Genomic DNA, 14,887 nt, shown 5'->3' with positions numbered 1-14,887 from the left:
ACAACCATATTTTTAAGCCCGCAAGTGCGCTGTCTTGGAGTTAACCATGACTTTTCCTTCAAACCACACATTCAGTACCATTTGCAGTCCTGCTGTTTCCATCTCAAAAATATCTCCAGAATCAGACCCTTTTTCTCCCTGGTAGCAACTAAGACCCTCATTAACTCACTGGTCATCTCTAGACTGGACTACTGTAACCTCCTCTTATCTGGCCTCCCTGTTTCCCACCCCTCTACACCCCAATCTGTCCTCAATGCTACTGCTGGCTCATCTTCCTTTACAAATGTACTAGTCTGACTCTCATCTCCTACATGCTCTACACTGGCTTCCCTTCCCCTTCAGAACCCAATTCAAATTGCTCACACAAACTTACAAAGAACTCACTCTATCTTCTCCTATTTACATTTCCTCATCTCTCACTTCACACTCCCACTCACCGTCTTCGCTCCACAAATGATTGTCATTGCTCCTCCTAACTAATTACTTCTCCCATTTCCGTCTCCAAGATTTTGCCCGTGCTGATCCCTACACAAACTGTTTTTCTTCCCCTATCAGACCCTCCACCTCTTTACAAAGCTTCAAACAGCCACTCAAGACTCACTACTTTATCAAAAAATTCCAGCTCTCATCCTAACCCACTACTCCATGCTCATCGCTCGTTGTCTCACCCCTGTCTAAGATTGTAAGCTCTCACAAGCAGGGCCTTCTTCACTCGTGTTTTTTCTTCACTCACTGCCTACAGTGGTACCAAACCTTTGGCTTCTGCTGCACTGCTGCTGATTTGGGTATTATGACTGTTGATGCAGCAATGTTTATAAGCCTTGTCCATGTCCTGCATTGTTCTGTACTGTAAATCACTTTTTTCTTGTCTTGCTCATAGTGATACTATTTCTGTTTCTGTTCTTTGTAAGGAGCTGTGTACCCTTTGTTGCTAAAGAGTGACTTATCTTTTCCAAATGAGGGTACCCCAGAATCTCTTGGCGCCAGGATGGGGGTGGTACAACTAAGCAGGGGGGAAGGGGGTTTGCAGGTGGGATGGGATAGGCATACCAAAGGTACTTGTTCTGACTCCCACTGCACATGATGGAGATGGGACAGACCATACTGTACAGAGTTATTGTGTATATATATATATATATATATATATATATATATACTGTACATTTCAGGCTATTAAATGTTCGTAGTTACAATTTTCAGTTACAATTTACGGGGTCAGTTTTTCTTTAGAGAACATACATTGTAATGGAAAAAACTGTAAAACCTGGGACTGACCTCAGGAACAAATGACAACAGTATGACATAGCAGTTTCTCTCCTCCACATGTTATGCCTCCTTTGCATTTAGGAGCAAAGCAAGTGATCACGGTGGACCTCTACAAACCATGTTGCAGTTTTCTTAGGGCAAAAGGACTGTTCTGCATTCAGTAATAACATACCTCCGAACATTCTCGAAATTGAGATCGGGACCCTTGCGAGTGCACTCAAAGGGGGATGAGGCTTCGTGGGCAATGACGTACTTTTGAACATGCCGAGGATATGCCCAGTGCTCCAGGAGCTGCTGGGCATGCACCCAGTCCCTATCTCCAAGGAGTAGATGTCACAGGACACTTCGGCCCAAGGGTGGGATAGCAGGACAGTGCCCAAAAAGCAAGACTCTCCCACAAAAAGCAGGATTGTTGACAGGTATAGCAATAATACTGTCAGCTTTTACACATAGCACACAAATACTGGGCAGCTTTATTTTCGCTCTTTGGTCTACAGTTGAGCTAGGACTTGCACACCTCACATAACTTAATTTGTCCACACATTTTACATTTGCTCCTCCTGCAGCAACATGGTTTTACCAAGATGTAAAATAACACCACCTAGTTGGATTTGCTCTTAATTCTAACTCTTATTAAAGGAAGATAACGGGTGTTTTCACCAGTGGCAGAGAACAAATTGCGATCCATTTGTTCTCCGCTGTTGATGGCAGACAGGGTGCCAATGCTTTTGTTTGTCAGTGCCGGGAGCTCGAATCTTGACTCCAACGCCAATTAGCCCACTAAGCTCCTCCCCTTTCCTGATTGGTGTGGCAGCCCACTAAGCGACACCCCTTCCCTTAATTACCTGTCTTTCCTATAAACCATCCATGGTTCCCTGTTGATGCTAGTTCATCAAAACTAGTTCATACATTAACATATGCATCTAAAAGGACCTGCAAAGTGATAAGTTCAGCCTTACCGCTGCATGACAATATAGCTAAGGAACAGAGTATCTCCCTCAGTCGACCTGGTTGGTAAGGATCCCATTGGTAAGGATGCTGATGGTCAGAATACCAACAGCGGCATCCCAACAGTCAAGTATTATAACCCTTCCCCTAACCCTTCCCCTAACCCTAATACTCACCATTGGGATGTCAATGGTTGGGATTCTGAAGCCAGGATTTTGACTGCCGACATCCTGACCATCAGGATGCCGACTATTGGTGATAGCCAATATTCTTTATAACTGCTTACTTAATACTAAATAGATCTAGTCAACTTCATTTTTACTCATTTCAATTGCAAAACCAGAATGTTGTTTTTGTTATGTTGGACTGTAGTAGCCATAAGAAAAATTGTGCTTCTTAGTTAGGGCCATAGAGAGCTCTGGGCCATCTACTGACCATCTTGGCTACTAAATGCAGGTCTGAGGAGAAAAAACAGGTGTGATTAAATCCCAAATGCAAAAATTATGCTTCAAGATATATTATGTTGTACTTACCCATCATTCGTAATGGCCATAGATTTTTTTTTTTTTTTTTATAACTGCTATTGTCATTTTGTGTATGTACAAAAAGCTGTATAATACCACTTATTCATACAACATACAACTGTATTATATCTTGGTCTAGAAATCCAAATAATATTTGTACTACCCAAGGAATAAATAGATATAATATGTAACTATAGCACAACTTATAGTTTATTTGCTCATCGAAATCCAACAGAGAATTGTGCATAGGGAAGAATATTACAGATACATTTTATGGAGAGATTTGTCAGCAATAAAATCAATATAACCAGCAAGGTTTATACAGTGGCCTTTCTATTGTTTTTGGTAAACTACAGATTGTGACTTTCTGTTTCCTCATTCCTGGTTTTCATCAGAGTGATGACGATGCCTCGCATAACGTCAGGATGGCCATTGGGAACGGTCTGCGGACTGACGTCTGGAGTGAGTTTCTGAGGAGGTTTGGAGACATTCAGATGTATGAGTTTTATGCAGCCACAGAAGGAAATGTTGTCTTTGTGAATCACACCAACACCGTTGGTGCAGTAGGAAGAGTAAATTTTATGTACAAGGTACGTTAATAAAATATCAGTATCCTCCGTATTGTTCTAAGGCATGAAACGCCAGCCTACAGGGCCACCGCTGATTTAAGACTAATATATTGGGGGAAATGTAATAGCCTGCAACTTGCAGGTATTAGCAAGATTCCAGCGGGTCTACTCAATGATTTAAAGTGGCAATCGTTTAAAAGGCAGAACCAGGCGTAGTATATACTTTGAAATATGATTAATTATATGATACAAGAAGTTTTAAGGTGCATACACACTAGACGATATGCTCCCTGAGCGATATCGTCTAGTGTGTCCCCGGCAGGCTGTGCTCAATGTCGTTCATGACATTGAGCACAGCCGCTGAACAATATCATTAGCGATATCGTTCAGCGCCGGGCTCTCTCACCCATTCCCTGACATGCAGCAACCTGACGAGGTCGTCAGGTTGGCCTGCATGTCAGCCCGATGAACGAGGATGACGAACGACCCGCGGGAACGCGCGTCGTCGTCATCGTTCATCTTTTTTGTGTTAAAAATGGACGATAAAGTGGACGACTGAACGATAACGATATCGTTATCGTTCAGTCGTCCACTTTAATCGCCCAGTGTGTACGCACCATTAGAATTACTTTGGAGGATCTAAAATCATTATAGAGCTGCCAGTAGGAAGCCATGTTTTTATTGTAATTTATATCATAAACATTGATTGTTTCAGTTCTTAAAGAGATTTTAGATCCTCCCTCCAAAGTAATTCTAAAACGTATTATATCTTGCACTCTTTAATTATATGCCATCAGAAATACAAGCAAACATTTACTTTTGCAGAGACAATGCAGTATGAAGAAGAAGACAGATCATTTTTCTTCATGCACCACTGTACTATACAGAGGAAGGGAGCATGTGACTCTCCATTTGTTGTGGAGGGATGTAGTTAAGAGATACCGCCAATGGGAGAAGCCCGACAAGGGACTTAAGATAGGCGTTGAAATACCGACATCTTTCTTAACCCTACGCCGGAATCTTAAAATACCACTGGTTTCTACAAATGATTTGATGTATGTATGTATATATGTATATATATATATATATATATATATATATATATAATCACCTTCACGTGACGTGTATATCTGAGTGCTAATTCAGCCTGTTCTACTTTTCACAGAAAGTATTCCCATTTGAATTTATTAAATATGATATTGAAAAGGATGAGCCTGTAAGAGATGCCAAAGGCCTGTGCATCAAGACACGGAAGGGTATGTATTTCTTGGTTTCTCCTACATGTACTGTGAGAGATAATATTGTTGCCACCCTAAGCCATTGCAAATAATAGCTTTGAAGGAAATGCCCACTTTCAGAAACCTTCGATTTTTACAAGAGGGGGATGTGTGATATTGGGCATCGCCTTCTTGTAGGAGATTCATATACTTGTGAATAATGGGTCACTACACAAAATGGCTGCCTGGTGCTTGTGGTGTTACTAGTTAATTAATATGCTTCATTGTTAAGAATACTGGATAACATTGCTGTCACTGTGCATAATACCTGGAGCTACAACCTCTTTATATATGACACATTTCCTCTATGCACTTTGAGTTTGTGGGTAGCACTGTCACAATGACTCTATACTTATTTATTAACATTCACTTATATAGCGTCAGCATGTTCTATTGCGCTTTGCAATTCCGTTAAAAATCTTTTGTGTTCTGTCCAACTTGTCACTCAGTTGGACAGAGATGTAATTGTAGAAAGTTTACATTTGGGCCAAACCATCCTCTACGGTCTGTGGAAAGTTTATTCCCCTTGGAATGGAGAATTCCTGAAAGCACAGGGATCACTGAAGGTTTGATAAAATGCTGCCAGTCCGGAGCACCTTATAAAGTACATGTATAACTACCACCATCATGCAGACATTGGGCCTGCTTCTGAGTTGCACGCAATACCAAATGTGGACACATCGATTAAACACTTTTTTGCAAACTCTGCATACATTGTGGGCTGTATATGCATCCTAACTTACTTATAAGCAATTCAGAATCTGACGCATCTCGGTTGCTTCTCACTTGCGGCTGGATGGGCGTTACCGTGTGGTAACGAGGCATTTAATAAATTTGCAGTGACTGTGTACACAGATTCAGATCTCCAGCACCAAGATTAGGGCTGGTTCAGACGTAGGTGATACTGATAATGGCTGTTCTTGGAAGCGGAGGGCTGAGGCAGTGTGGTCACATTCATTCATCTGACTTGGAATACCAGCGGTTATTCACATGAGACGATCGAATAAAGCATCCGGAATTGCTATACCATTACAGGCAAATGAAAATCAGTCCCATTGGAAGCAGTCATCACGTGCTGGTACTGTCACTCGGGCTGCAATCCTTTTATCTTGGGGTAAATACAGATATATGAACAGGCTCTGAATGGGAATAGACTCTTACATTTTCTATACAGGTCACAAAGGTCTCTAATGCTCGGAGCCAGCCTGACAAACTTTAGAGTAAGAGGCAAGAACACGGCACTTGCACATAAGCTGCAGCCCATCCCCAAAATGTTATTTTAAATTTAGAAATTTTTGCGCTAATTCATCAAAGGTCCTTCTGTTGGAGAAAATGACCCCAAGCATTGGGATGGCATACACTGTTCTGCTAATGCCATAAGACCATAACAGAATGTACCATCCTGATACTACAGTACATCCTTTGTTTTACAGTTTTTCCAAAAATCCCAACAACACAAATTATTTAAAAAAATAAGAGTAAAGACAAGTAAAACATGTGATTTTATGGGGGGAATTCAATTAGACCAGATATTTTTTGGGGCGAATAAAACGGGATTTTAATGCTTGAATTGCATTCGGGCAATTCAATTAAATCCCGGCTTATTCGTCCGAAAAAAGATCTGTTTTCAGGCGAATACCAGGGCTGTAGCCAGGGTAGTGCGGCCGGTGCCATCGCACAGGGCACCACAGGTCAGGGGGCGCTGTTTGGGCCTGTCAAATGTCTGTTTATCATCATTCTTGCTTGTAGCTTCCTCTTATTTCATCCCCAGCATTTCCTGGCCTCTCCTACCTCTTCCCTTGCCCTTCCCCTTGAAGCCATGGCCCTTTTTTGGGTGCATTATATCCCTTTGCAAAATGAGGGGGCGCCAATGCTCTTTCTGGCACAGGGCACCAAAAAGTCTAGTTACAGCTCTGGCGAATACACATAGGATCTGTGATAAGTTCACAGATCCTTTGTGTTAACTCCGGCGCTTGCCCGAAAAAAGATACTGCAGTTGTCCAGCATTTTTTTTCGGAGCCTGTTGAGCTCCTGAAAAGAAATACTCGCTGTGCAGTGCCCAGTAAATCAAACCTTTGGACTACATAAAACAAATATTATCTGTTAAATTAAATTTATTGATATTTTCTTGGGATTTCACTGAACACCATGAACTGTTGCCAAAATGAGCTTGGCCAATTGTAATAAAGATAAATGCATGCAGAGAATGATAAGAAATGAATCCTGAACAGCCCATTATGGCGACTTACCAATATGTCACAGCACACTAGTTGGCAGCCACTGAATGGTAATTATGACTGTGGATATCTCTGCTGAATAATTGGGTTTTCTTTTTCCAGGTCATCCTGGGCTTCTTGTGAGCAAGATCACAAAACTCTCTCCTTTTGGAGGCTATGCAGGAGAGAAGTCCCACACAGAGAAGAAGATACTCAGAGACGTGTTCCGGAAAGGGGACATGTACTTTAATACTGGTGATATTTTAATGGTTGACCAGCAAAACTTCATTTATTTTCATGACCGAGTTGGTGACACTTTCAGGTAAAATAATGGTGATTTGTCTACACTTGCAAATATAGAAACATGTTTTGACATTTTATTTGATGGATGAAGAACTTTCTCAGACCCTGCAAAAGTCATTGTTGCTTATTATTATTATTATTATCCTTTATTTATATGGCGCCACAAAGGTTCTGCAGCACTTTACACAGTACATAAATAAGCACACAAGAAAAACCGATATTAGCAGTACAAAACAATGCAGGATGCAGCAGGGCGTCAGCAGCCAAGTGTTAGGTGCCAATTGGGGAGTTAGGAGTACATGATAGTATAAGAAGGGGAAAGAGAAGCACGTGAGGGATGAGGGCCCTGCTCGTGTTAGCTTATATTTTTATCATTTAAACCCGTGTACTGACAGCAATAGTGACATTTAATATAAAATGGTAATATCTGTTGTTCTGGATAACAATATAACATATCAAATATCTATATGACATCTATGCTAATTAAATAATATAAGATCAATAACATTTACATTTTAAGTAGTACAATGTTGTATATTTTAATGATAATTTAGCACACAGCTGCCTTATCTCTTTTTGTAGCTTGTTTACTTACAATATCCTCTATCAAGCTTCATAAAATGATCTTACAAAGTAAGTGAGTTGTTCACTATCTAGAGTGCTGGCAGGAGAAAGGTCAAGAAGTTGCACTTCCTGTCGGTCATCACCTAAATCACCAAAATGGTCATTGTATGAAGCCCGAAAGAGCAGCAGGGAACCCAAAACCCAAACAAATATGAAGAGAAAGCATCCAGCTCATCTACTTAATCCAGAGACAATGTTGTGTCAGATCTATTACAACACCTATAGGGTGATTCATTCCATGACTTTCATACTTTGAGATTATGATTTTCCTTTTAGATCTTGATCATATTCTGACGGTTTCTGCTTTAAGAACCATGTTCTATTTTCAGGTGGAAAGGAGAAAATGTAGCTACTACAGAGGTTGCCGATATTTTGTGTCTTCTGACTTTTATTGAAGAAGTGAATGTATACGGAGTACCTGTCCCAAGTAAGGAAGTTTCTTCGCTTCTAGTCTTCTGTTAAGTACATGACATTGCTTGTATTTTTCAGCTGTGTGTAGTTAGTACTTGCCTATCTCCTAGAATTTCAGAGAGACCCCTGAATTTCAGGGTGCTTTCCTGGACTCCTGAGAGAATAGGCCAGCCTCCCAGATCTTCTCACTTCCCCTGCTGAGTGCATGGTCTGGGGGCTCAATGATGCAATTCCTGGCATCCCTTCCCTGCACTGAACATGCCCCTTGCACCAAACTACTTATGGTTTAGTTTATTTCCTGCTGACATGCACAAGATTACATGTTACATTGACAGTCCTATATTATATAGATTGCATCTTCTTACTACTGATCTTTATATCTTTATTTATTTTTTTGTCCCATTATGCTTTTGATCCTCATATGAAACTGTTTATGTCACGGTCAGCTCCTCAGCATCACCCAGACCACCAATATAGATTATAGAATCCCCTTTCTGAGTTTAAACATCAAAAACAAGCTACTGTAGGATTATTGTACTACCAGGGCCATAAGGAGGGGTGTGCATCCAGTGCTGTCACCAGTATACAGCTTTAGGTATAAAGACTTAATACTGTGCTGTACAATTAAAGAAGAGACATAACTTATATTACACAAAAGCAAAAATAAGGTAATCACTACGCTAAGGTGCAGAAGTAAATGATTTGGACTATCTGATTATTGTCATGAAAACAACGAGGCTTCTAAATTCCCATTAAGATTTAATAATACATTCAGATAACATATAATTTGACATTGATACTAAAATAACATATATCAAACTATTTAAAAATGTATATAAAAATCTGAAATAAGAAGTGCGCAGAGAGGGGGAGAGTGGTACAAGTCAGGTAAGACTCAAAAGAGGGAGGAGTGGGGGCTACAGTGGATCCGGGCCCCTCCAACAAGCACGGGCAATTAGTACCACTCTCCCCCTCTCTGCGCACTTCTTATTTCAGATTTTTATATACATTTTTAAATAGTTTGATATATGTTATTTTAGTATCTATGTCAAATTATATGTTATCTGAATGTATTATTAAATATTAATGGGAATTTAGATGCTGAGCTGGGCTGCAGTGGGGTTAGGTAGGCTACAGCTTCTGAGCAGCAGCTGTCTCCTCTAACTGTACTGGGGTGGGTGATTGCGCCTTCCCCTTGGGTTTGCACCTGGCTGAGGGGCTCACAGGTAAGAGTTTGGCCACTTGGCCCAGTGTGCAAATTGTTGCTGTGAGTTCTTAAAGCATCTGTGCTGAAATATAATCAATATAGCTGTAATCTGAATTGCTACTTGGCTTTCTTTCATAGGTCAAGAAGGCAGAATCGGAATGGCCACACTCAAACTTAGGGAGTATGAGACCTTTGATGGGAGAAAGTTATATGCACATGTCCGAGACTTCCTACCAAACTATGCAAGGCCGCGCTTTATTAGGATTCAGGTATGGTATATTTTCCTTTTCTTAAACTTAATTATATCCATTTTATTTAACATTGTAATCTATAGTTATAAACATACAATATGTAGTCAGGATGCCAACTGTCAGAATGCCGACCATCACAATACCGACAGCGGCACCCCGGCGGTCACAATCTCGAGGGTTAGGCAGCGGGAGGGGAAGGTTAGGGTTGGGCTGCGGGAGGAGATGGTTAGGGTTAGGCTGCGGGAAGGGATGGTTAGGGTTAGGCTGCGGGAGGGGACGGTTAGGGTTAGGCCGCAGAAGGGGTGCTTTAGGATTGGGGTTAAAATACCTACCGAAATTCGTTGGGATTTTGACCATCGGGATGCCACTGTATATGTACTGACTGTCAGGATCCCGTACCCAACCCAAACCTACATAGAAGAATAAATACAACTATTTATTATTATTACCAGTTATTTATATAGCGCATACATATTCCACAACGCTTTACAGAGAATATTTGTAGATTTATATAAGTCCCTACCCGAGTGGAGCTTACAATTTATATTCCCTACCACATGTACATGCACATACCTACATACTAGGGTTAATTTTTTGTTGGGAGCCAATTAACCTACCAGTATATTTTTGGAGTGTGGGAGGAGAGCCACGCAAGCACAGGGAGAATATACAAACTCCAAACAGTTAGGGCCACAGTGGGAATTGAACCCATGACCTCAGTGCTGTGAGGCAGTAATGCTAAGCATTACACCGTCTGCTATAGTTACACATATATATGCTCTATTGTAAATAGTTAAGATACATAAGAGGGTCTATTTGTTAATTCAGCAAATTTTTCATAGCAATAGAGCATTCAACTAGTGACATTTTATATATATATATATATATATATATATATTTATTATACACATGCACTCTTTCCCATCAAAGCTGCTGATCAAATATTTTTTTTGTGTCTGAGTAGGAAGTGTTGGAGACCACAGGAACCTTTAAGCAGCGTAAAGTGGAACTTGTAAAACAAGGGTTTGATCCTTCTACCATCACTGACCCCCTCTATTTCCTGGATGAGAGAGAAAAGAAATATGTGCCCATGACTCAGACCATTTATGAAGATATAAAGAATAAGAAAATAAAATTGTGAGGCTACAGGACACCTGTACACTTTGGTTACTCTGTGCCTGTCTTATCCAGGTTGTTGACATTGCAGCTAGTTTATTTTGCATTAAAAGAGATTGCTAATATAAGTGTATGTTTGTCCTTTCTTAAGAGGGTAACGTAGTAACAACATCAATCCCATCAGGATGCCATTACAGGCCCCACTGGGACCAATTTGTCAGCTCTGACCCTCTGAACTGGTTACAAAAATAAACAACAGGAGCGGCATATGTTGTAATACAGCTGCAATACTCAGCACTGCTCATTTAGAGCAATCTTTGTAATACATTACAAAGGATGATACTACTTGCCCTTTAAAATAGTAGACTCATGGTGACCTTGAGTTATACTGTATACTCCTATAGATAAGACACTAGTGAGACCCTTTAAATGATTTAGTTGATCAGTAAATGGAAGAATAGTATAGAGTTATCTCAGCTGTTCAGCACACAGGCCAGGTGACATTGTCAGGTCCACCTGGATTCTATAAAGACAATTGTTAAACACATTATATATTAGCCTCTTTTCAGGTCATGTTTATTACACGTTTCCCTCCCATATTATAAATGTAATACTCAGGCACTACTGGCGGATGGCGCTGAACAACAACTATACCACTCAGTTGGTGAATCATCAGCTAATAAAATGTTTATCTGCTCTGAGAAGAACATTTATGCCCTTTATGTATACTAACTACACTGTACCCTGTAGGTTTAAAAAGAAAAGTGCACAATTGCAAAATGTTCTTGTTAGCACTACATTGGGTGTATCAACTGCTATTATTATTCTTATTTATTAACTTTGAATATTATTCTGTAAAAGTGACAAATATTCTTTTTTATTGTATTTATTATTAATAACAAAAATAAAATAACTGAAAAGAATGTACATAAATAGAAAAGTTGAGCCGGGTTGCAGTCACCAAGTTGTCAGTGACAATGTCGACAATCATATTGTCTACATCAGAGACAAAATGGTGTCGACATGGTTAAAATGTCAACAAAAGTAATCTTGACATCTGGAAAATGTCGACAGGATACCGACATACGAGACACATATAATTGAGAGGGGCGTGTGTCCAAACTGAAAGCTAAACTGCAGTGTAAAATGAATGCTGTCCATTTATATTTGATACTTTAAATTTGCAGCTATCCCCTGGTGTTTTTGGGGGATATCCCGCAAATTTACTTTGGTACGTAAGCCCCCTTGTCTTTACACTTTGCAGCACTGCGACTGCTCAACGCTAAGTTCACTACCTGCCAAGAGCCGGGACGGGATCAGGAAGACTCCTCCAGGTTTGAGAGAGCAAGTACCTTGAAATATACAGTAGTTATCATGACAAATATGATTGAAAAAAATACACAGGTGGTTTTAATTATTTAACGTGTGATTCTGTGAGGAGACCTGGAAAACATGCACTCTTAGGGCATGATGCAGTAAGGTTCGCTATTGCGTACCTAGCCGCAAATTCGTACGGAAGGAAGGCAGCTGAATGTATGTTAATGTCTGCCATAGCTCATCCGGCATAGAGACGTCCACTGCTGCTTACTCACATCCGTACTACCTCGCAGTCCTGCTTATACATCGGTAACATCAGCCAATCACGCAACATCAACATTTACACCAGGTCTGACCAGCCGCAGAAACGGCAAGTCTCGTCGCACGCAATAAGCTCTCATGCTGTGTATGTAATCACAGTGGCTTATTTATGCAGGCACAGGAAACGGCGTTCAAACGGACAGACACGCCTGCGTTTTTCCAGCCACTCCCCCATCACCACCCCCCAAACTCTCATAGCCTGTCACTCACTCAGCGCTGGATTCTTCAGTGCATTCTTAATCACAGGGCAATCGCAATCACACGCGCAGTGCGGTGCATGCACAGTGTTTAACAAGCAATTGATCTGCATATATCATTACAATTGCGTACGCTGATGAATCAGGCCCCTAGTGTGTTCCAATGACTGGATATGAGAAGCAATGCTTTATCTCATTCAGCGCTCTATATATCCATTTGTTATGTTACACTTTCTCACACATATCCACATAACAGCCACCTTTTCATATTTACTGTGCCAATCTGGTACACCTCCTGGTGGCTGCTCCCCAGAGTCCAACTATTAAGTGCTGCAGATTAGTTTTGGGCTGATCCAATCTTCCCCATCCTCCCACATACCAGCTGCACGTGCCCAGGTTACCAGAACAAGAGAGTACCACCTTGGTGCTTGCTAAATAGGTACCCCCAGCAGAGGATATCGCTGACTGTAACCCCTTTAGGATATAGGGTGATGCAATAGCAAATCTCTTATGGCCTGATTCAGAAGTGGACACAGTGTCGATGTTTGTGCAGTTGTCCAATGATTTTTGTGCAGCTCATGCGTCAAAGAGTAGCACTGCTCATGTGTCCCGATGCTTACCACCAGCGGGAATTTGGATGCAGAGAGAACCAATTTTGGTGGGAGTTCCTGGGAGATAACATGAGTCAGATGCAGACGTGTTGTGGCCAAAGACACAGTTGTATGGCATCGGAGCTGTGTTCCAAATGGCTGCTCTAATGTCCGATGGTGCAACCAATGTGCATTCAATGGTGCAACTTTTTACGCTCAACGGCACTTTAGAGGCACAGCCAATGGGCGTCTCAGTCAGCTGCGGAATTAGCATAAATTGCAGTCTTGCTGCGCAAAGTCGCGGCTGCAATAGCATCCACCTCTGAATCGGATCCTTTGATGGCTAAAACACCCATTTTCTCTAGCAAACGTGATCTCCACCTGTTCATAAATCAGCCCATGTTCTACCAGGGGTTCTCAATTCGAGTTCTCTAATACCACCAGCAGGTCATGTTTTGTGGATTCCTTTAATCATGCACAGATGAGTTAATCTTTTTGCAGGGTCAGTAATTACCCCACCTCTTCCACAGATATAAATCCTCAAAACATCACCTGTTGGGAAAAATTGAGGGTTGAGATTGCACTATACCTAAATTTGCTTTCTAATAATGTGCTTCTGCTTGTGATGAGCGAGTGTTGTGTATTTTCCCCAAGCCAGTGGCGTATCTATAATGGGTGCAGGGTGGGCAGTACACACATGTCTGGGGGGGCCACACTGCACAACATGTACCCATTTGTAATACCTCTCCAGAGGCGGTGGCCATTTTCCTGGCGATTTGCGCATGTTCAGTAAAGAATCACCGGGTACATGGTGTGAGTGCCATTTTCCGGAGAGCTGCACATAGGCAGTAGAATCCGGCACAGCACCTACTCACCTGCACTGTTCACTAAAGAGGAGGGGCCCCCTCCCCATCTCTTTTTGGAGGCCCATTTATCATTGTACATTACGGTTTAATCCCCCAAAAACATCAGTTTTCGGGGGTTAACAGCAAATGTTAAGTTTACCCCATATGTATGACAAAGGGACAGCAGCAGATATCTCCGATACCTGCTGTGATCCTTCCATTCCCGCTGGCAGCCGCATCCCCCATAGGTTTCTATGGGGGATACAATGCAGGCAGATTTACCAACTTCCGTAATGCGATGCATTCCGGAGATTGGCCCTGCAACTAACGCCATCTGAAGATGGTGTTAGCCTGTTGTAACTACACTTCGCAGAATTAGCCGGGAGAGGGTTCCCCCGAACCCTTCTCGGCAAAGGTGGCCGCGCATATGCAGTCAGTGGGACTGCGCATGCGCAGTCGGGTGCATTGCAGGGACAGGCTCCTTTCGGAGCCCCTGTCCCTGTGGGTTAAGGATAATACATTCCGGTGCTATGATCGCATCTTGCAATGCAATCATGGGCAGTAATGTCATGCCAATATCACATTGCAAATGCGATCATTAATAAATGGGCCAGCTAGTCTGTGCCTATCCGACATCTTCACTTGGATGTCTAATGAAAGTCTGTAATCAGCATATGTGTGGGTCATCCTCTGACCTCTCTCTCTAGACTACTTGTAATAGGCTCATATAGCCTGGTTGTTGAGTTACCTGTGTGGCTTTAGCATGTACTGTATGACACAGATCTGGTTATTTGGTGATAATGCCAAGCAACCAGGTATGTTCACATGCAGGGCCGTAACTAGGGTAGTGCGACCAGTGCCATGGCACAGGGCACCGTAGAGCAGGGGGCGCTGTTTGGGCTTGT

General features: G+C 41.7%; 1 protein-coding gene across 1 annotated transcript in view; it reads left to right on the top strand.

Moving 5' to 3' along the window:
* Window positions 1–11,549, top strand: part of SLC27A2 (solute carrier family 27 member 2) — a 73,784-nt gene extending 62,235 nt beyond the window's left edge. The window contains exons 5-10 of the mRNA XM_088472988.1: window positions 3,134–3,328; window positions 4,473–4,563; window positions 6,924–7,122; window positions 8,057–8,154; window positions 9,484–9,614; window positions 10,561–11,549. Coding sequence (XP_088329114.1) covers window positions 3,134–3,328; window positions 4,473–4,563; window positions 6,924–7,122; window positions 8,057–8,154; window positions 9,484–9,614; window positions 10,561–10,737 — 891 coding nt within the window. The 3' untranslated portion in view covers window positions 10,738–11,549. The remainder of the gene's footprint in view (window positions 1–3,133; window positions 3,329–4,472; window positions 4,564–6,923; window positions 7,123–8,056; window positions 8,155–9,483; window positions 9,615–10,560) is intronic.
* The last annotated feature ends 3,338 nt before the right edge of the window (window positions 11,550–14,887 follow it).

Source organism: Taudactylus pleione, unplaced genomic scaffold, assembly GCF_031769625.1.
Source record: "Taudactylus pleione unplaced genomic scaffold, aTauple2 ptg000129l, whole genome shotgun sequence".
Taxonomy (NCBI): domain Eukaryota; kingdom Metazoa; phylum Chordata; class Amphibia; order Anura; family Myobatrachidae; genus Taudactylus; species Taudactylus pleione.
This window is presented reverse-complemented; position numbering and strand designations above follow the sequence as displayed.